At 65.7% G+C, this 20,208-nt stretch overlaps 2 protein-coding genes across 5 annotated transcripts; both read right to left on the bottom strand.

Moving 5' to 3' along the window:
• Positions 1–398: 398 nt before the first annotated feature.
• Positions 399–15,231, bottom strand: ERBB3 (erb-b2 receptor tyrosine kinase 3). Of its 4 annotated transcripts, none has more exons than XM_090052650.1 (28): positions 15,083–15,231; positions 12,486–12,637; positions 11,504–11,690; positions 10,885–11,010; positions 10,511–10,576; positions 10,300–10,418; positions 9,901–10,042; positions 9,583–9,696; positions 9,274–9,394; positions 9,019–9,092; positions 8,836–8,926; positions 8,483–8,682; positions 8,110–8,242; positions 7,878–7,968; positions 7,517–7,671; positions 7,215–7,268; positions 6,973–7,114; positions 6,633–6,752; positions 6,451–6,549; positions 6,116–6,301; positions 5,314–5,469; positions 5,162–5,237; positions 4,928–5,074; positions 4,434–4,531; positions 4,173–4,343; positions 3,977–4,048; positions 3,485–3,755; positions 399–1,880 (listed from the first exon to the last, which is right to left on the bottom strand). In XM_090052650.1, the coding sequence occupies exons 1-28, from the start codon at positions 15,165–15,167 to the stop codon at positions 1,411–1,413; spliced, it is 3,918 nt and encodes a 1,305-aa protein (XP_089908776.1). In that variant the 5' UTR covers positions 15,168–15,231; the 3' UTR covers positions 399–1,410. The 4 variants fall into 4 exon arrangements, with proteins under 4 accessions (XP_089908776.1, XP_089908777.1, XP_089908779.1 ...); XM_090052651.1 differs by having other exon boundaries at positions 4,173–4,340; XM_090052653.1 differs by lacking the exon at positions 15,083–15,231 and adding an exon at positions 14,306–14,531.
• A 776-nt stretch (positions 15,232–16,007) lies between these two features.
• On the bottom strand, positions 16,008–17,928 carry RPS26 (ribosomal protein S26). The gene is made up of 4 exons (XM_090051014.1): positions 17,787–17,928; positions 17,486–17,663; positions 16,238–16,368; positions 16,008–16,093 (listed from the first exon to the last, which is right to left on the bottom strand). The coding sequence occupies exons 1-4, from the start codon at positions 17,787–17,789 to the stop codon at positions 16,058–16,060; spliced, it is 348 nt and encodes a 115-aa protein (XP_089907140.1). The 5' UTR covers positions 17,790–17,928; the 3' UTR covers positions 16,008–16,057.
• Between the last annotated feature and the right edge of the window lie 2,280 nt (positions 17,929–20,208).

Below are 20,208 nucleotides of genomic sequence, written 5' to 3'. Positions count from 1 at the left end.
TCAGAAGCCCCGAGCCCCTTCCCCAGCCCCCCCCACCCCCTCTGGTCCCCCCCCCGCCCCAGCAGAAGAGCCCCCATAGTCCTGCTCCCACCCTAGCACCTCTGCCCTAGCAGAAGAGCCCTCCCACCCCCAGAGCCCCACCGGCCTCCCACAGACTACAGCAGAAGAGCCTCCCCAGTCCTCCCCACAACATCCCCTAGCCATGCAGCCATTCCCTGGTCTCTCCCACCCCAGCATCTCGGGCCCCCAGTTGAAGAGCTCCCCCCCAGCCATCCTCCAGCTGTCGGGCCCATCCCTGGCGGTCCCCCGCAGCCTCAGCAGCTGAGTTCCACCTTGTTCCCTGCACTCCCCCACTCCAGCTGGAGGCCGGCAGTGCCACACACCGAGGCCCATTCATGTCCCTTTCACTTTATTGCCTATTAAAAGTCAAGACAATTAAAAACTCCATCAATGCCAGAATCCAACTGCGGGGAGGGGTTCCCAGCTCAGCCTGCTGGGCCCAGAGCACCCAGGGCCCCTGCTCCTGCCCCCATGCAAAGCCGCCTCATGCTCCTTCAAGCCCCAGCTCGTGAAGTCCCGTGAAGGTTGTGGCTTCAGCACATGAGCCGGTGGCCCAGCCCCTCCGGTTGCTGAGAAAGATGGGCAGGGGCCAAAACTGGCAGGCAAAATCCCGTGCCCAGGGCGGGAGGATGATCTCACCGTGCAACGGCCTGACTCATGCCCCGTGCCATGGCCTACGCAGGGCCCTGGCTGCCCCAAGCCGCCCACCCTGGCTCTAGTTTCATCACATGCCTGTCGCAATCGCCACAGGCCCAGGGCGCGGCTGCCTGCTGAGCCTGCCCAGGCACCTCCCTCGCGGAGCCGCACAGGGCAGGGGCTGCTCCTGTGCAGACAGGGCTGCCGGCTTCATTACCAGCACTAGGGAGCAGGCAGGCGCCTCCCCCAGGCAGCTTCTCCCAGCCTGGGCACGTAGTGCCTGGCCACGCGTCTGGCGAGGATGGCAAAGGGCGCTTGGGTTCTTGCGGGCGGCCGCACCCAGGCCCAGCCCTGCCCAGTGTTGTTTACAGCACGTAGGGACCAGGGGCCAGACGTCCCCATGGTGCCACTTCGTGCACAGCTCAGCTTTTGGGACCCAACCAATCCAGAGTGAGGCTCGGAGGGGGTCCATGTGAAGAGGGGCATCCACCCCCACACCTGTGGGCCCAGCTGTGCCTACTTACCCTGCCAGACCCCCATGGCCAGGGTGACAGGGAAACTGAGGCATGGCAAGGAGACTGAGATTGGCCCAGGGGACCCAGGTTACTGGCTCCCCAGGCGGTTTCTCCACCCAGGACATCAAGTCCCGGCCTCCAGCCACTAGTCCCAGCCCAGGGGTCCTCCACCACACTGCAGGGGCTGGCGGGGGGCTCCCTAGGTGCGCGGGATGTCGGCTTTGGTGAAGAGCCGGCTGTGCCAGTAGTCGGGGTTGTCGAAGGCACAGTCTGAGGCCTCCAGGCTCCGCAGGGGCTTCAGGAAGCCATTGGGGGGGCCAGGGTGGGTCAGGCAGCCGCGGCAGGAGCCAGCAGGAGGGCCCAGCATGGCCTCCATGTCCTCATAGCCCTGGTCTGGGGGGGAGCCTGGCGCAATGCCCGAGTCGCCCGAACGCATGTCGGCGTAGTCATCTGGCACGGGCGGGCGGTTCATGTAAGAGTAGTCGGCGTCAGGGCCGGGCGCAGGCGTGGGCGTGGGCAGGCTGCCTAGGGAGGCGCTCATCTCCGAACCCAGCTCCATGTACTCATAGCCCAGCTCATCCAGCGAAGCCGGGCGTGCAGCCCGCGGCCGGTTCATGTACTCGTATGCCTCGTCCTCCTCCTCCGGGGCCCGTGGGCCAGCTGCGTGCTCTGTAGGGCAGAATGCGGCTGTAAGGGAGGGGACCAGCCTCAAACCCCACCATCTTAGAAAAGTTTATTAAGGAGGCCATCCTTGAGGGACTGGCCCAGGCTAACATCCTAAGGAATAGCCAGCACAGGTTTATTGCGGGTAGGTCTTGTTTGACCAATCTCATTTCCTTCTATGACCAGGTGACCTATCACCTGGACAAGGGAGAAGAGGTTGATGTCATATACCTTGACTTCAAAAAAGCTTTTGATCTGGTATCCCATGATCACCTCTTGGCCAAACTGGCCAGTTGTGGCCTTGGCTCCACCACGATCCGCTGGCTGGGAAATTGGCTCCATGGTGGAACCAAGAGGGTTGTGATTGATGGCAGTCACTCATCGTGGTGACCTGTGACCAGTGGGGTCCCTCAAGGCTCTGTCCTGGGACCCATCCTGTTCAACATCTTCATTAACGATGTGGACACTGGAGTCAGGAGTGGACTGGCCAAGTTCGCCGATGACACCAAACTTTGGGGCAAAGCATCCACGCCAGAAGACAGGCGGGTGATCCAGGCTGACCTGGACAAGCTCAGCAAATGGGCAGACGAGAACCTCATGGTGTTTAACACCGAAAAATGCAAGGTTCTCCACCTCGGGAGGAAAAACCTGCAGCACCCTTATAGGCTCGGCAGTGCTACGTTGGTTAGCACTACAGAAGAAAAAGACTTGGGGGTCATCACTGACCACAAGATGAACATGAGCCTGCAATGCGATGCTGCGGCTAGTAAAGCGACGAAAATGCTGGCGTGCATCCATAGATGCTTCTCGAGCAAATCCCGGGACGTCATTCTGCCCTTGTACTCGGCCTTGGTGAGGCCGCAGCTGGAGTACTGCGTCCAGTTTTGGGCTCCACAATTCAAAAAGGATGTGGAGAAGCTTGAGAGTCCAGAGGAGAGCCACGCGCATGATCAGAGGTCAGGAAAACAGATCTTACAATGACAGGCTGAGAGCCACGGGACTCTTTAGCCTGGAAAAGCGCAGGCTCAGGGGTGATCTGATGGCCACCTACAAGTTTATCAGGGTGACCACCAGGATCTGGGGGAACGTTTGTTCACCAGAGCGCCCCAAGGGATGACAAGGTCGAACGGTCACAAACTCCTGCAAGACCGTTTCAGGCTGGACATAAGGGAAGCATTTCTTTACTGTCCGAGCCCCCAAGGTCTGGAGCAGTCTGCCAGCGGAGGTGGTTCAAGCACCTACATTGAACACCTTCAAGAGTAAATTGGATACTTATCTTGCTGGGATCCTATGACCCCAGCTGACTTCCTGCCCTTTGGGCAGGGGGCTGGACTCGATGATCTCCCGAGGTCCCTTCCAGCCCTAATGTCTATGAAATCTATGAAATCCCGGCCTGCCATAAAGCCAGCGGGCCCTACGCGAGGCGAGTTGGCCAGGGGGCTGTGGGCTGGGAGTGAGGGGCACCGGTGGGGCTGGGGGGCAGGAGACTGGGGCAACACTGCAGCCATTGGGGTTGGGGGGAAGGAGTCAGCCAGCTGGGGGAGGGGGGCAGGAGTCAGCCAGCTCAGCCCAGAAGCAGTGCCCAGGGTGGGGTGGGGCACGGGGCTTACCCTGCCTGGAGCGATTGGGCATGACATAGCCATTGGCATCCTCCTCACTGTCGGGGGGGCTGTCAGGGCGCGGGGAGCTGCCGCGGTGAGACAAGTAGGCACTGTCCCCCCGGGAGCGGGGGCCACCACCTAGCCCTCCTGGCTGTGCCAGTGCGAGCGCCAGCTCGGGCTCCTCGCCCAGCTCATACTCAGAGGCTGTGCCCCGGCCCTCCGACGACTCCGACACTGTCCGGCCCAGCGAGGCCTGGCGGCAGCGCCGCACACCCCGGACCTGGCGGAGAAGAGACGTGGCTGGAGGACACCGGCAGCCGCCGCGGCCGCCCCCCCAACCTCGCTGCCCAGCGATAGATCAAACCTCCCCCCAACCCCAATGACTGCAGTGTTGCCCCAGTCTCCTGCCCCCCAGCCCCACCGGTGCCCCTCACTCCCAGCCCACAGCCCCCTGCCCCCACAGCCATGGCCGCTGACGGGCAAGAGCTGGGGCACTGGTACCTGGCGGCCAGCACTGAGGCTGGTCTGGTTCATGGGGATGTAGCCGGCTGGAGGGCTCTGCACTGTGGGGCTCTGGGTAGGGGGAGGCAGGGGTGAGGCCAGGGCCTCTCACCCGTGGCACCATCCCACTGGCCCTGCCTCCCCCATGGCCCGGCCTGTGCCCCCTCCCCAACTGCGCGGGAGCTGTGAGTCTCACCCGGGCACTGTCAGGCCGTGGCCGGGGGGACAACTGCCCGGTGCTGAGGCCAAAGAGGCCACCCAGCTCCATGTCCTCCTCCTCCTCCAGCTCCAGCGTCTCCACCTCGTCCAGGTCCTTGTCGCTCAGGGCGGGGGGCTCGGCCAGCGGCACCGGCCCACTTTCCCTCTGCTGGGGTGGGGGGGGTTAATGGGGGTGGGGGGGCCTGGGGACCCCCCCCATGGCAGTGAGGGGTACATAGGGAGAGGGGAGGGGGCTGACCTTGATAACGAGGTACCGGGGAGGGTCGCGGGCCATGCGGGTGAACTCGTTGGCCAGCTCCTTGAAAGTGGGGCGCACGTTCTCATCCACCATCCAGCCTGCAGAGTCCAGGGGGTAAGGGCTGCGGGCAGAATCGGGGTCCCCCAGGATCCCCCACCCCTGCCTGGTGGTGCCTGGGACCACCCACAGCCCCCCTCTCTCCTCCAGCAGGGCCAAGGGCTGTGGCAACCACAGCTAGGACACACCCGCGTGTACGAGTGTGAACGTGACGCTCATGCACATACGTGCACACACAGGCAGAGGCACATTGCACACGTGGATGCATGCTGGCACACATCTGCACACAGACACGCCTGCGCACACTGGCACAGCCCTGCACACACCTTGCACCCTCTGCCCATGCACTCAGACACATGTGCACAAACAGACCCCCGCAGCCACGCATGCCCCTGCCCATACAGCCACGCGTGCCCACGCCCCTGCCGCTGACTCACATTTCACCATGACCATGTAGACGTCGATGGTGCAGATAGGCGGCTGCGCCAGACGCTCGCCCTTCTCCAGCAGGTCGGGGACCTCGGCCAGGCGTACCCCGGAGTAGGGCTCGGCCCCAAACGTCATCATCTCCCACAGCGTGACGCCTGCGAGGGCAATGGGAGGTCAGGACGCAGCCGGGGGGCAAGGGGGTGGGTCAAGCTGTGGGGGCTGGGGGGGCGTTGGGCACCCACCGTAGCTCCAGACATCGCTCTGGTGCGTGAACCGCCCGAAGTGGATGCTCTCCAGCGCCATCCATTTAATGGGGGTCTGCAAGGCAAGGGAGGTCAGGCCGGGCTGGGGGGGGTCGGGGCCAGCCGGGGGGGGGGCCGAGCCGGGCTCCCACCTTGGTCTCGCTGTCCAGGAGCTTGCAGTCGCCTGGGGGCAGCAGGTCGGCGATGCCGAAGTCGGCCACTTGCACCTGGCTCGGGGACTTGAGCAGCACGTTGCGGGCAGCCAGGCCGCGGTGCACCATGCGGTGCTCCTCCAGGTAGTACATGCCCTGGGGGCGGGGTCACACTGGAGCTCCGCCCCCAGGCAGAGTACCCACCACCCAGCCATGCCCACCCCTTTTGGCTCTTCCCACCCGTCCCCCATCCAGGGGACATTCATGGTGGGGGGTAGATCCTGGAGGGTCCTGGCCTGGCCCAGCCTGGCCCCCCAACCCCTCTGGCCCAGAAGGACACTGCAGGGGCAGGGTCATGCTGATAGAGCTCCACCCCTCACCCTCACCCTCTTTAGGCTCCTCCCATATGCCCTCAAAGTGGGGCATCACTGCCCAGGGGGGTGGACCCTGAGGGGGAGGGGGACCCTGGCCTGACCCAGCCTGGCCACACAGGGCCCCTGCAGGGGCAGACTTATGATGCCAGAGCTCCACCCACAGCCAGAGGCCCCACCTTCTTCCTCTTTAGGCTCCTCCCACCCACCTCTACCTCTGGGGCATCACCTCCTGGGACACCACTGCCAGGGATGGATCCTGGGTCCCCTTCAGGGGCAGGGTAATACTATTGGAGCTCTGCCCTCACTGCTTTAGGCTCCTCCCACCCCAAGCCAGGGGGCATGGATCCAGGGGGTACTGGCCGCGACCCCTGGGTCCCCGCAGCCCCATCCTAGTGTACGCGGGCTGCAGCGCCAAGGCAGGGCCTCACCTTGGCGATCTGCACGCACCAGTTGAGCAGCAGCTGCGGCCCCAGCGCCTGGCGGCTCTTGCGCACATGCTCGAGCAGGGAGCCCAGGGGCAGCAGCTGCGTCACCAGCTGCAGCTGGGCCCCGGGGCAGATGCCGAGGAGCCGCACGATGTAGGCATGGTCCAGGCTGCCCATAGCCAGCATGTGCTGTGGGGAGTGGGGGGGGCAGTCAGGGGGGGCTCACTGTACCCCCCATCCCAGCCCCAGGGACCCCTCCCTTCCCCTGCCCCACAGCCCTTGCACATCCAGAGCCCCCCCACGCCCAGGCGGGGGAGAGGGGCTCAGGGGTTGCTCACGTCGGTGACGGCATGGAAGGTCTGCTGCCCGCTGCGGTCCTGGATGACCTTGATGCTGACGGGGATCTTGATGGAGTCGCCCTCGGGGATCCAGATGCCCTGCGGGGGCGGGGAGACAGGGGTGAGCCCGGAGATGGGGCTGGTCTGGCCCCCTCCCCTGCCAGGGTCCCTGCCCCCCTTACCTTGTGCACGGTGCCAAAGACGCCCGAGCCCAGCACCTTCAGCCTCTTCAGCTCCGTCTCCTTGAAGATCCGAGCTAGCACCTTGTTGGCCTTCTCGCTGGGGTCCAGGGGCTCCAGGCTCTGTGGGGGGGATGCATGTGGCTCCAACCCCTTCTGCAGGGACCCCCACCCGAGTCCCCCTCCAGCCCCTCCTGCAAGCTGTGGCTGACAGTAGGGGGCTGGGAGCAAGGGGTCTGTGGGTCACGAGCGAGGGGCACTGGCAAGGCTGTGGGGGGCAGGAGGCTCCAGACCGGGAGTGAGGGGCCCCAAAGGAGTGTGTTGGGGGGGGGGAAAATCTCACCTCTGCACGCTCCAGGTACCGCCGCACCGCACGCTTCTTTTGGATCTTCTTGCCACGCCAGTAGAGCAGCGTGAGCAGGAGGCAGGAGCAGGCAACGAAGAGGCTGCTCACCACTGCTGCTGCCACCACCGTGGGCATCCGCCTGGTGGGAATGGGGTGGGGGGGTCAGCCCAGCCTGGGCCAGCCCCTGAGCCCCCTCCCCACATTGCACCAGACCCAGGTGCAGGGCCCGGCCCCAGTACCTGGTGACGGGCAGGGGCTCCCCCACGCAGTCCTGCAGCAATGGCCCCGTGCACCTGCCGGAGACGGCGCAGCTGGTCAGCCCCGCAGACAGGCGGACAGGCTGGGAGGTGCCCCCCACCATGGCAGGGGGTAGGAGAAGCCCCCCACAGAAAGGACTCTTGGGTTCCCTTCGGCTCTGCTGATCAGGGCGCTTCCCCTTCTCCCCAGGACGGGGCAGGGGCAGGATCAGGCCCTGCCCGCAGAGCCAGGAAGAACCCAGGCGTCTGGGCTCCCTGGCCCTCACCCATGACCCCCGGCTCACCCACGGGTGCAGTTCTCATGGCAGGGCCGGCACTCATTGCGGGTGTCGGGGAACTTGTAGATGGGGCCGCGCTCGCCCAGCAGCCCCTGGGGGCAGGTGCCCACACAGTGCGACCCGTCCCGGCGCCGGGCACAGCGCATGCAGGCGTCAGCTCCCTGCAGGTGGCACTGCGTCATGGGGGGCGGCTGGACCCCACTCCTCCACACGCTCCTGCGCCCACCCTCACCCAGGATCAGGCCCGGATAGGGGTCCCTCCACCCCCCACTTGAAGCCAGCTGGTGCCCATGGATCAGGGCAGGATTGGGGCCCCTACAACCCCCGCCCCCCGTCCCCAGGCAGGGGACCAGGATCAGGGCTGTACCGAGCCGTTGCAGGTGAGGCCACCGTCAATGGGGGCACACTCCGGGTGGCAGGGGAGGCACTCACCCCCCTGGGCGAACTCCCGGGTCTCCCTGGGGGGGAAGGGGGAATCATCGGTGGGGCAGGGAGAGACCAGCTCCCCACCAGGACCCACCCCCTCACAGCCCAGCTCATGCCCAGCTCACCACCCCGCAATCCCGGGTCTCTGCTCCCCACCCCCCACCCACACTCACCCCTGCAGGAAGTGGCAGGTGGGCACACAGACCCCAGCCCGGCTGTAGTTGAAGCAGGACAGGCACTGGTCCGGGCCAGGCCCCCAGCACCCATCGCTGGAGCACAGCGGGTCACACACCTTCCCCTCTTGCTCTGCAGGGACCGGGTGTTAGCACTGGCATTGCTCTGTGGCGCCCAGGCACCCGGGTGCCCTGCTCCAACCCCCTCCCCTGAGCCAGGACACAACCTGGTGTCTAGGCTCCCAGGTCTAACCCCACCAGCCCGTTCCTTCCCAGGCTGGGGAGAAAACCCAGGGGTTTGGGCTCCCTGCTCCACCCCGCTGCCCCAAGCCACGATAGGAGCCCAGCATATGGCCCAGCCTGGTGCACTCACGGCACTTGGCAGGGAGCCGGTTAGCACGAATTTCCAGGTCCTGGCGGCTCCGCGAGAGCCGGGTCCAGTTGAGGTTGTGCAGGTAACAGAGGCGCCGGTTGTCGGAGATGTAGACGCGCCCGGCGCTGACCTCGCGCAGCGCCTGCAGCCCCAGCGCTGTCACGTTCTTGTTCTTCATGATCAGCAGCGAGAAGCCCCGGCTGCAGCGGGCACAGGGTCAGTGCTCGCCCGGACGCCTGGGTTCCCACCCCCAGCCAGTCCGGCCCCCCGTGCCTGGGAACAAGGTCCGGCATGGGAGCCCCCCACAGCACCTCCATCAGGGATGGGGGGGGTCCCCCCAGCTTCCCACTCACTTGTAGAGGCTGCGGCCGCCAATGGTGACCAGATTGGAGAAGACGCTGAAGTTGTTCATGTGCGGGGGCCATGACTGGATGTTCAGGTAACCTGGGGGATTGCAGGGAGGGGTCAGAGCACCCCGGGGACCCCCCAGCCCGGCACCCCCCCAGGTCATGGGGGCCTCACACCCCCTGGCTCACCAGTGATCTCCCGCACCGTCCGGAAGACCTTCAGCTTCTCGGGGTCCAGGGCTGAGATGTTGTGCCAGGGGTCCCTGCCAGGAGCACCACAAATTGGGGGAGGGTCCCAAGCTGAGCCCCCCCTCCCTCCTGGGGATATGGAGACCCCCCCACCCATGGCTGGGAACACCCCCATCAGTTGGGCACAGTCTGGCTGGGCCCCACCCCAGCACCAGCTGCATTTGGGGGGTGGGGGGGGTGGACCATGGGCCTCACCCGTTGAGCCCGGTGACGAGGAAGTCGAGGTTGCCCAGGATCTTGGTGCAGTTGACAAAGGTGTCGATATTGCTGGAATCCACCGTCTGGTGCCGGCTGCCCGCACCCGTCCCCTCGCAGGCTGGGGGACAACGGGCATGAGTGGCACCCCTGAGACCCCCCCGCTCCCTGCCCCTGCCCCTCTGCGCTGCGCCCTGGGGCCTGCTTGCCCAGCCTGCGCGGGCAGCCCAGATGCCCGGGTTCTCTCTGCCCCATCCCATCCTCACCCCCATGCCCCGAAACTCCCTGCCCGCCTTCCCGACCCCCTACCCTTGGGGCAGAGCCCGGGGCAGGGCTCGCAGATCCGCAGCCCGTTCTTCTCCACCTCCATCTTGTCGCAGGGGCAGGTGCGGACGCAGGAGCTCCCGTCCACCACGAAATTGTCTGTGGGGGGAGTGGGGTCCAGCGGTCAGAGCCAGCAGCCCCGACACTTGGGTTCTCCCCCGGCTCTACCTGGGTGACTCCCAGGCAAGCTGTGCCCCTGCAGACCCCGTGCCTCAGTTTCCCCAGATGGCTACAACACCCACCCTTTGCACAGCCGGGCCCCATCTGCCCCCACCCTCCAGCTGGGGCAGCCCTGTGACTCACGTGGGCAGCTCTTGACGCAGACGCTGCCATACTGGTACTTGGTGTTGGGGTTGGGCTCTAGCTGGGAGGTCACCTTGTTATAGAGGAACGGTTGCGGGCACAGGGGCACGCACGCCCCGCTGTCGTTGAAGTGCCGGCAGGCCTGGGAGGAGGGGGGAGGGATTAGGGACCCCAGGACAGATGCATGGACACACCTCCCCCCCTCACCCAGGACAGTCAGAGAGACCCCCCTCCACTCTGTGCACAGGGACGGACAGGCAGACAGAGCCCCCCCACCTGGGCACAGATGGGCAGAGAGACCCTTGGGCTTAATACAGGGCACAGGGGCAGACAGCCCCCCGCCCCCCAACCCAAAACACACAGGGACAGGCAGCTGGACAGCCAGGCGGGGGTACGTACGAAGCAGTCGGTCTGGCGGGGGGCGGTGCAGCCGCCCGCACACTCGTCATGGCAGCACTCGTTGGGCGCCTGCCCAAAGCACCGCCCATTGCACTGAGGGGCGCAGATGGTCTTGGTCACTGGTGAAGGGAAACAGATGGCTTAATGGGGGGGGCACAGCCTGAGACCCCCTGTCCTGGCTGCCTCCCACCCTCCCCGGGCAGGTACCCACGTTTCTGGCAGTCCTCAGGGCCAGGGCCCCAGCAGTGTCCTCCACAGCTCTCGTGGCAGGGGGTGCCTGGTGGAGAGAAGCCCCCAGCCTCAGCCAGAGAGTGAACCCAGACCATCCCTAGCCCCATTCCCCACCCCAGTGCCAGGGGTCGAACCAAGGTGTCTGGGCTCCTCTTTGCCAACCCCTGGTCCGGTTCCCCACCCAGCACCAGGGGTCGAGCCCAGGTGTCCGGGCTCCGGCCGCCCCCTCCCCAACCCCTGGCCCTGTTCTCTCCCCTGCTCCGTAGCAGGAAAAGAAGGGAGGAGTCCCGAGCCGGGGCAGGAGCCAGAGCTGAGGCAGGGGTGGGGGAGCAGCAGAAGGGGGACCCCGCTCACAGTTGTGGTTGTTGTTGCCCACGACAGGGAGCACGTGGGGGTCCCGCATGATGTCGCGCCACTCAACCGTGTCCACGTAGCAGAGCTGCTCATTCTTCTCGATATAGACGCTCCCGGCCAGGATCTCTGCGGGTGGCAGGCGCTGGCACCGGGGCGGCATGGGCACCCGCAGGACCTGCCTCAAGTACCCCCCCAGCCTGGGCCAGGGTCCCCCCACAGGTCTGGTTGGAGCTTCCACCCCCTCCGAGGCCATGACCTTGCCCAGGGTTGAACAAGGGGAGCAGTCCCCCAGCATCCCAGAGTGCTTTGCAAGCTCAGGGCTAAGCAGGGGCCAGCAGACCCCTGGACCCTCCTGTGACCAAGGCTGGGCTCCCCCCCACGGGTCTGGCTTGGGACCTCCACACCCTGCAATGAGGCCACGGCCTTGCCCTGCTTTGGGGTCCCCCCACACCTAGGTCACATGGGCAGGGCTGAACACAGGGAGTGGTCCTCTGGTATCCCAGAGCGCTTTGCTACCTAGCCAGACGCTGGGCCAGGTGCCCCCCCCACCTGCAGGGGATCAGCCGGGAGTCCTCCTAGGGGCACCCCCCTACCCTGCCCCGCACGGTGGGGCTCTCACCAGTGAGCTGGTGCAGGCCGAGGCGCTGCAGGGCCTGGCTGGCGTCGGGCTGGTAGTTGAGCAGCACGAAGAGCGCGTACTTGTCATCGTATAACTGGGTCCCGCGCACCACGCGCAGGCTGTGCAGCGGCAGCGTCTCCACCTCATTCATGGCCACCAGCACGTAGCCCGTCACCTCCCGGATGGTCTGCATGGGCGGGGCGAGTCAGGGGCCACGCACGCGTGCATCCTTACACTCCTGCACGTCCACCCATGTTTGCAGCCGTGCTCAGGGATGTACACGGGTTTGTCCTTGCAGGCCAAGGGGCTCACCCCACACGTATGCACAGCCACATGTGCATCCTTGCATGCACACGTGCTTACTCCCAGGCTTATGCTGACATGTACGTGTGTTTGCACACACACACGTCCTTGCAGGCTGAGGTGCTCAGACCCATGTGTGTTCATAGCCATGCTCGTGGACACACATGCATGTCTTTGCACACCCACATGCTCACTCACCCAGGCTTATGCTCACACCCACGTGTTTGCAGCCATGCACACGCATGTCCTTGCACGCCAACATGCTTACGCTTAGGCTCATGCTCACACTTACACCCATGTGTTCATAGCCACACTCACAGACACACGCATCCCCTTGCATACCTATCCACACCCTCATGTGCTCACACCCAGGCTTATGCTCACACCTACACGTGTTTGAAGCCATATACATGCATATCCTTGCACACCCACATATGCTGACACCCAGCTCACAGTCACACACCCCTCGCCCCATGTTTCCAGCTACACTCAGGGACTCACAAAGGCATATGCCGATTCACACACACTCACACCCAGGCTCATGTTCACACCCACCTGTGTTTGCAGGCACACACACATGTCCTCATACCCCCACTTGCACACACTCGGAGGCCCCTACACATGCACATGCTGCCCTGCACACATGCTTGCACGCACACGCACACACGCAGCACCACACCTGCAGGAAGGAGAGGTCATGGTGCTGGTCAATGAGCACGATCTCCAGGTTGCCCAGCACGATCTCGCAGTGGTTGTACATGCGCTGCAGCGTCTGGTACTGGTGCTGCGCGTCGCCCGTCACACTCAGCCCGTTCAGCGTCCCCGCACACACTGCGCACATGGGCACAGTCATGGTCAGTGCCAGGGCAGGGGCACGGGGTGGGGGAGGTGTTGGGAGGTCCGGACCGGGGGGCTGGGATATACCAGGCAGGACCCCCCCGTCTGACACCTGTCCCCTCCCCCCACCAATGGTAAACAGGTGCCCCCACACACAATGACCTCATTGTTACCCCCCTGCAGGGGCCCTGGCACTGCCCCCCCACGCCCGGGGCAGGACAAACCGGCCGGGGCGGTTCTTGGGTACGAACAAACAGGGCCCCGCCCGGACGCCTGGTTCACTCGCAGCTGGGGGGGGCAGGATGCCTGGGGTCTATCTGGGCCTGGGGAGGGGGCAAAAGGCAAGACACTTGGGTCCCAGGGGTCGGTGGCAGGGGCTGAGCTGCGCCACCCCCGGACGCCTGGGTTCCCCCCCACCCACAGGGGCACAGGGGCTGCTTTGTGCAGGCTGGGGGGGCAGGGGGGGCCTGGCCCTGGGCAAGTCCCAGGCTCACAATGGGACGATTATGTGGGCAGGGGGTGGGGGGGGCATCCGCTCCCCCCACCCTGGCCCTGGCCCAGACTGCCCCCCCGCCCCTTCCTGCCCGATAAGCCCCGGGCCAGACCCCCCCACCTCAACTCAGGCCAGACGTGAGTCACTGGGGGGGGGGTCTAAATGGGCCCTTTGTCTGTGCCGGGCTCAGATAAAAGCCCCCCACCTCCCCTGAGAACGGGGACCTCATCGCATGGGGGTGGCCCCAATCCTGCTTGGCTGGAGCAGGCCCAGGACCGCCCCCCCGCACTGTGGGCAGCTACAACAGGGGGACTAGGGGGAGGGACCCCCCAGCTCGGACAGGCGGTGACAGGCTGAGTCACAGAGGGACAAGGGGGGTGCTCGGACGCCTGGGCTCTCCTCCCAGCACCGGGACGCGGCAGGGCCTGGGCGGTGAGAGGCACGGGTGGGATTCCCGCCTCCTGCTGGGGCCACAGGCTGCAGCTCCCCCGCCTTGGGCGCCCCACGCTGCCGCCCTGCAGCCTCCCTCTGCCCCGCCGGTGCCCCTCACTCCCGGCCGCAGCCGGCCGGCGGGGAGGCACGCAGGGAACCCGCCTGGTATCCGCGGCATGCGGCCGACCCCGGCTGGGTCTGGGGGATGGGGGCGGCGGCACGGGGGAGGGGAGCAGAGGGAGCCGCTGCTTAAGGGGGAAACTGAGGCAGCGAGGCGGCGGGAGAGGAGCCCGAGCCCAGGGGCCCGGTACCCCCCCTTAACCACTAGTCCCCACTCCCCTCCCAGACGGAAAAGAGGAACGGAGAAGGCCAGCCCCCCCCAGCTAGAAATAGCAGCCGCCCCCCGCCCCCGGCTAGGAATAGATCCCAGGCCTCCCGGCTCCCCCCGCATTCCCGGGCTGGGCTGCGGGGAGGGGGAGCCGCAACCGCCCCGGGCAGGGGGTCGCGACCCCCGCCCCCCCGGCCCGGCCGCACAATGGCCCGGTTGTGCCGGCTCCGGCCGCGAACAAAGCGCCACAGAGCGGGGCCGGGGGGGGCGGGGGCCGGCCGGAGCGCTGCGTGCCTCAGTTTGCCCCGGGACCCGCGCGGTGCCCGGGGGGGGGGGGAGCCGCCCTTGGCCGTGACCCCGCCACGCCCCGCAACGGCCGCGCCCGCACCGGGACAAACCACACACGTACCCACACGTACACACGGGCACACGCGCCCGGCGGCTCCGCTTCTCCCCCGTGCCGAGACACGCGCAGGTGCACGGGGGGAGTGCGAAAGCGCGGACACGCACGTGGAGAGACACCAGGACACGCGCGCGCACACGCACAGCCCGGGGCGCACGCCCGCTCGGGCGGGGACCCCCGGACGGGCACGGGGGCACGCGCACGCCCCGGCGGAGCCCGGTGCGGGGCGGCGGCAGGTGCGGGGCGGGGCCGGGCCCGCTCCAGCCGGGGCCTAAACTTAGCGCCGCAGCTGCGCGGGGGGCACAGGTGCGGCCCCCCCGGGAGGAGCCCGGTCCGGGGCCGGCGGGGGGGGAAGGGGGCCCCCCCCGGGCCGGCCGCGCTCCTGGGCTGGGAGCGGCGCGGGTGAGGCCCCGCGGCCGCGATAAGGAGCTCCGCTCCCGGTCCAAAGTCCCCGCGTCCCGTAAACATTAACCCGGGGAAACTGAGGCAGGCGGCGGGGGCCGAGGCGTTGACCCCGTCCCCCAGGACGGACCCGCGGCCGGTTCCCGGGGCTGGCTCGGGGGCCAGCGGCTCCGGGGCGCGGGGGGGGGCGGGTTGCGGCTCTGCCCCGCTCCGGGGGGTCCCAGGAGGGGACCGATCCCGCCACACGCGCAGCCGGGGCCGAGCAGGTGCAGGCGGCGGGGCCGCGCCGGGCTCCGGGCACCCGCCTCGGGGGTCCCGCACTGCCCAGGGCCCGGGGGGGGGGGGGATCCTGGGGTCGGGATTCCCGGGATCGGGACCCACCTGCTTGCGCTGCGCTGGGGGCCGGGCCCCGGCCGAGGCCGAGGCCGAGGAGGAGCGGGAGCAGGGGGAGCGCGGTGACCCGCATGGCCCGGCGCGGTTCGGCTCGGCCCGGAGCGGACACCCGGCCGACTTACACACGCTTCATTCAAGGAGTCGCTCCCCCCGGCGCTCATTGGCTGCCGCCCGCAGCCAATCGGGGCGCGGGGGACCCGCCCCGGCGCGCAGGAACGCGGGGCTGGGATCGTCCCCCCGGGCCGCGGCCCGCAGTAGGGCGGGTGGCCGGCGTGGGGGCAGCCCAGCACCAGGTAAAAGCGAGTCGCCTTGGGGGCTGGGAGCGCGCAGGTCCCAGCCCCACGGGCCCTGCCTCCCTCCCGGGGCCCCGGAGCCGGCGGGGGCACGGGCTTGGCATGCGCAGCCTCGGCAGTGGGTGGCGGAACAATGGGCACAGTCAGGAGCGGGAGATGACGCCCGGGGCCGCAGCCCCCCGCACTGACCTCAGGCCGCGGCACGCGGGGCCGGCCAGAGCTCCCGGTAACCACCCCCCCACCCGGAGCCCTGAGGACTCGAACCCACGGTCTCGGCCAGGCGCCCCCTGGTGGCCGCTCAGCGCCGCTGCAGCCCGGCCGTGGCACAGGGCACCGGGAGGCTGGAAGCAGGGAACCGGACCGCACCCCGAGGCCGCAGGCGGCACTCAGCCTCCCCCCCGCAAGAGGAGCTGGAGCCCCGAACCTGCCCCCCACAGTGCTACGGAAAGCAAGCCACACTGGGCCCTGCAGCCCCCAGGAGGACATCAGGCCTGAGCTTGGCCCAGGGCTGCTCTGCAAGAGGTGGGATGCAATAGCCTCCTCCCCCCGCCCTTCCTGCCCAGCCCCACCCGAGGAGGGGGCTCAGCCCCTGCACCCACACAGGCACACACACACAGACATGAAGTGTAACTCATTTATTCATCCACACTAGGTCTCCATCTCCAACTCCTTACATGGGCTTGGGTGGGGGGCGGGGGGCAGCACCCTGTGAGAGAAAGCGGAGGATAAAGGTTAGACAGAGCCTGGCAGCACCTAGGACCACCTGGACAGAGCAGCAGAGGCCCCAGGGTACATCACCCCCTTCCCACCCCCAGCCCAGCTGCCCCCCCAGCCTGCAAGCACCACTTACCGCGGGACGGAAGCGGGGCGGGGGTGTGCGGTCCTTGCGGGCCTCGCGGGAGCGGTTCCTTACCACCTTGCTGTGGATGGCACAGCTGACGCAGTAGTGCAGCTTCACATAGAGCTTGGGCAGCACGTATGCTGGAGGGGAGAGGAGGGGGTGTCACTCCTCATACCCCAGCCCCCCAGCATTGCACCCTCCCTCTAGGATGCGTCCCAGCACCCCAGGGAGCCCCCATGAAGCAGGAGCGGGGCTTGCTGGGACAGTGAGGGTATCCTCCTCCCCAGTGAGAGCCCACCTGGCTTGCCTGCAGGCAGCCAGCCAGACACCCCCCCCCCAATTTAGTAAGGTGGGCACCTCCCCCAGACAGGCAGCAGGGAGCAGAAGAGCCCCAGCCCCCACCCCCAGTTCTGATTTTGCACCATGCACAGAGGAAGCAGAAGGCAGAGCAGAGCAGGGCAGGGAGCAGAGCAGCAGATCAGGACAGGAAGTGGAGCAGGGCTGGGAGCAGAAAGCGTATCAGGGAAGGGGCCCACAGCAGATCTTCTGCTCTTCATTCTGCTCCCTGCCTGATCAGGGAAGGAGCCCAGGGCAGGGAGCAGAAAACAGATCAGGAAGGCAGCCTGGGGGAGGAAGCAGAGCAGGGGTTCTGCTATTCTTCTTTCAACTCCTTGCCTGATTAGGACAGGAGGCCAGGGAGCAGAAGGAAGACCAGGAAGGAGGCCTAGGGGAGGAAGCACAGCAGGGGACCTCCTGCTCTTCTTTCTGCTCTGTACCCAGCCTCAGGTGCCCCCCAGCATCTCACCAAAGAGATGGAAAAAGGGAGGCAAGGGCAGGGAGCAGAAAGCATAATGAGAATGGAGCACAGAGCCCCTATCACGATGGAGGAGGGGGTGGATCAGAAAGTGGGGCCAGAGAAGAAAGCAGAGCAGGAATCTGCTGCTCTTAGCTTCTACTCCTTGCCTGATCAGGACAGGGAGTAGAAAGCAGAGCAGCAGAACAGGCGCAGAAAAGCAGAGCAGTGATCAGGAAGAAGGGGACAGGGGCAGAGCAGGAAGCAAAGCAGATCTGCTGCTCTTCTTTCCTCTTCTGCCTGATCTGGAAGGGAGCAGCAAGCAGAGTGGCAGACCAGGGGAGGGAGCAGAAAGCAGAGTGGAGAGGGGGGCCCAGGGGAGGAAGCCGAGCAGGAGACCCGCTGCTCTTTCTGCGGTGGAGGGAAGACCGGAGCAGGAAGAAGCAGCAGCCTCCCGCACTCACAGTCGAAGACGGAGGCCTCGGAGATGTCCCGCACGGCCGCGGCCTCCACGATGTTGCGGATGACGAACTTCTTGATGGCCTTGTCCTTGGGCACGCAGCGCGCGCAGTTGGTGCAGCGGATCGGCTGCACGTGCCCGCGCCCCTTCTTGGCGCGCCCGTTGTTGCGCCTCTTCCGCGTCTGCGGGGGAGGGGGTCAGGAGCGGGGGGTCTCCCCCACACCCCCATGTCACCCCCCGCGACCCGCCCCCGCCCCACGTGCCTCCCGGCCCCGTGGCTCCCCCCGCCCGGCACCGCTACCCACCATCTTGCCGCCGAGGAGACAAAAGGAGATCCGGCCGGCGCACCGCGCCTCTTATATACTCTCCTCGGGTCCCTGGAATCCCTCCGCTGTCCTCCAGAGCCCCCCGCGCTCCCCCCAAGTAAGGACACCCCCGGACACACAGACACACACGAGCCGCTGCGGAGAAATGGGGGTGGGGTGGGCCCTTCGTGCCCCTGCGGAAGGGACGGACTATTTGAGCGTCGCCGGCGGAGGGATCTGACGTCACGCGAGGAGGCGATAGCACTAGCCACAGCCCGGCGTGGGGGTACGTAACGCGCCCCGGAACTAGCCCCCGGGGCATGATGGGGGATGTAGTCTCCGCTTCCCTCCCTGCGGAGGCACGTGGTAATGCTTGCAGGGGCGCTGGCAGGGGTCCAGGAGTGCTGACTCCACCCCCCCCCGTCGTCCTTTATAGAAGCCCTGGGAGTTTGCAGAGCCCCCGACCCATGTGCCCCAAGGGAGGGGGTGCACTGCAGACCTCCCCCCAGTGACATCCCCTGCCACAAAAGGGAGTGGGTGACTGTCATGGTCTCTCATGGGGGGGATGGGGTGATGAGTGAGACCTCCAGCCCAAAGCTGCCTCCCCCACAATAGTGGTCCCCAAAGCTGGTGCTTGCTTGAAATGGTGGGTGCTGATGCCCATCTGCTGCCCACTCCTTGCCCTTCTCCCAGCCTCTTGACGCCTCCATGGCATCTACCACCAACTGCCCCAGAGCCTTGAGCCATCCCTGCCTTTGCCAGGAGCTTCCCTCCAGGCAGCAGTTTCCGCTCCTCCCTCTGGGGTGAGCGGGTCCCAGGCACAGGGTGAGGGCTCGGCCGAGAACTCCTAAGCGTATCCCGGTGGGGCGAAACCCTGGAGAAATGGGCAGCTCCCTGCTGCTCGGGCTCTGACCGCAGCCTGGGAGAGCAGCACATCTCTCATGTGGCTCTGCCAGCCCAGCCATGTGCCACAGAGCTGCTGTGGCAGGTGGACAGGGTGCAGCAGTGAAGGGGGGCAGCCAGGGGGACAAGAGTTGGGGTCTGGCCTCTTATCCCCTGCCACTTGTCTCCCTGCCACAGCTAAAAGGGGGTAGATTTAAGATTACCCTGAGACCTGGGGCTCAGGCATGAGCAACTTGCTTCCCCTCACTGAAGACCCATGTCTGTCTTGTCTGCACAGACTGCAAGTGCCATGAGCCACAGAGCCATGTGGGTCCCAGCTCAAGAGCTCCCATGCTGCAAGACTCATGTAAGCATGCTGCTTCCCAGAGGAATGGCAGCTACCAGCGCCAGCTCTGGGCAAAGTGGCTGCATCAGCTCTGGAGGCACAGAGCTGGCATCCAGGGGGAAGGGCACAGGCTGCACATGCCAGACTGCAACTGCCCTCCAAGTTCCTGGGACCATGATGAGACCTCAACAAATTGGAGGACTGGACCAAAAGAAATCTCATGAGGTTCAACAAGGACAAGTGCAAAGTCCTGCACTTAGGGTGAAACAATCCCATGCACCAGTACAGGCTGGGAGATGACTGGCTGGGCAGCAGCTCTGCAGAAAAGGAGCTGGGGGTGACAGTGGACAGTAAGATGGATATGAGCCAGCAGTGTGCCCTTGTTGCCACGAAGGCTAACGGGATACTGGGCTGCACTGGTAGGAGTGTTGCCTGCAGATCGAGGGCAGCAATTCTTCCCCTTTATTCAGCACTGGGGAGGCCACATCTGGAGTCCTGCGTCCAGTTGTGGGCCCCCCACTACAGAAAAGATGTGGACACATTGGAAAGAGTCTAGTGAAGGGCAATGAAAATGGTTTGGGGACCGGGGGCAGGACTTGTGAGGAGAGGCTGAGGGAACTGGGCTGATTTAGTCTGAAGAAAAGACTGAGGCAGGATTTAATAGCAGCCTTCAACTCCCTGCAGGGTGGGTCCAAAGAGGACGGAGCTGGAGTGTTCTCAGTGGTGGCAGATGATACAAGGAGCAATGGGCTCAAGTTGCAACAAGGGAAGTTGCGGTTGGATATTAGGAAACACTTTCTCACCAGGAGAGTAGTAAAATACTGGAACAGGTTACCCAGAGAGGTGGAGTCTCCATCCTTGAAGGTCTTTAAGACCTGGCTAGACAAAGCCTTGGCTGGGATGATCTAGCTGAGGATGGCCCTGTTTCAGCAGGGTTTTTTTCCTTATGTTTTCCATATTCCAAGCCAAATTAGCCAAAACAAATTCCAAATCTGCGAGTCAGTCCAGAACCATAAGTGGTCCTACTACCAGCAAACAGCCTCCACCCCCATCTGGGGCTTCAGATGTTTCCAAATCCTTTGGCGGGCATCCTACTTGCAGGCCCAAGCTTGAGGGCTTGGATGCCCCTGAGTTTCTCTTCCCCTTAGCCATAAGACCCCAGGAGCAAGCTAGGAATCGCCCCTTTCCATAAAG

Source organism: Crocodylus siamensis, chromosome 6, assembly GCF_052110815.1.
Source record: "Crocodylus siamensis isolate JL-2025a chromosome 6, ASM5211081v1, whole genome shotgun sequence".
Classification (NCBI taxonomy): Eukaryota; Metazoa; Chordata; order Crocodylia; family Crocodylidae; genus Crocodylus; species Crocodylus siamensis.
The sequence above is the reverse complement of the archived record's forward strand: the minus strand, read 5'-3'. Positions and strand labels throughout refer to the sequence as shown.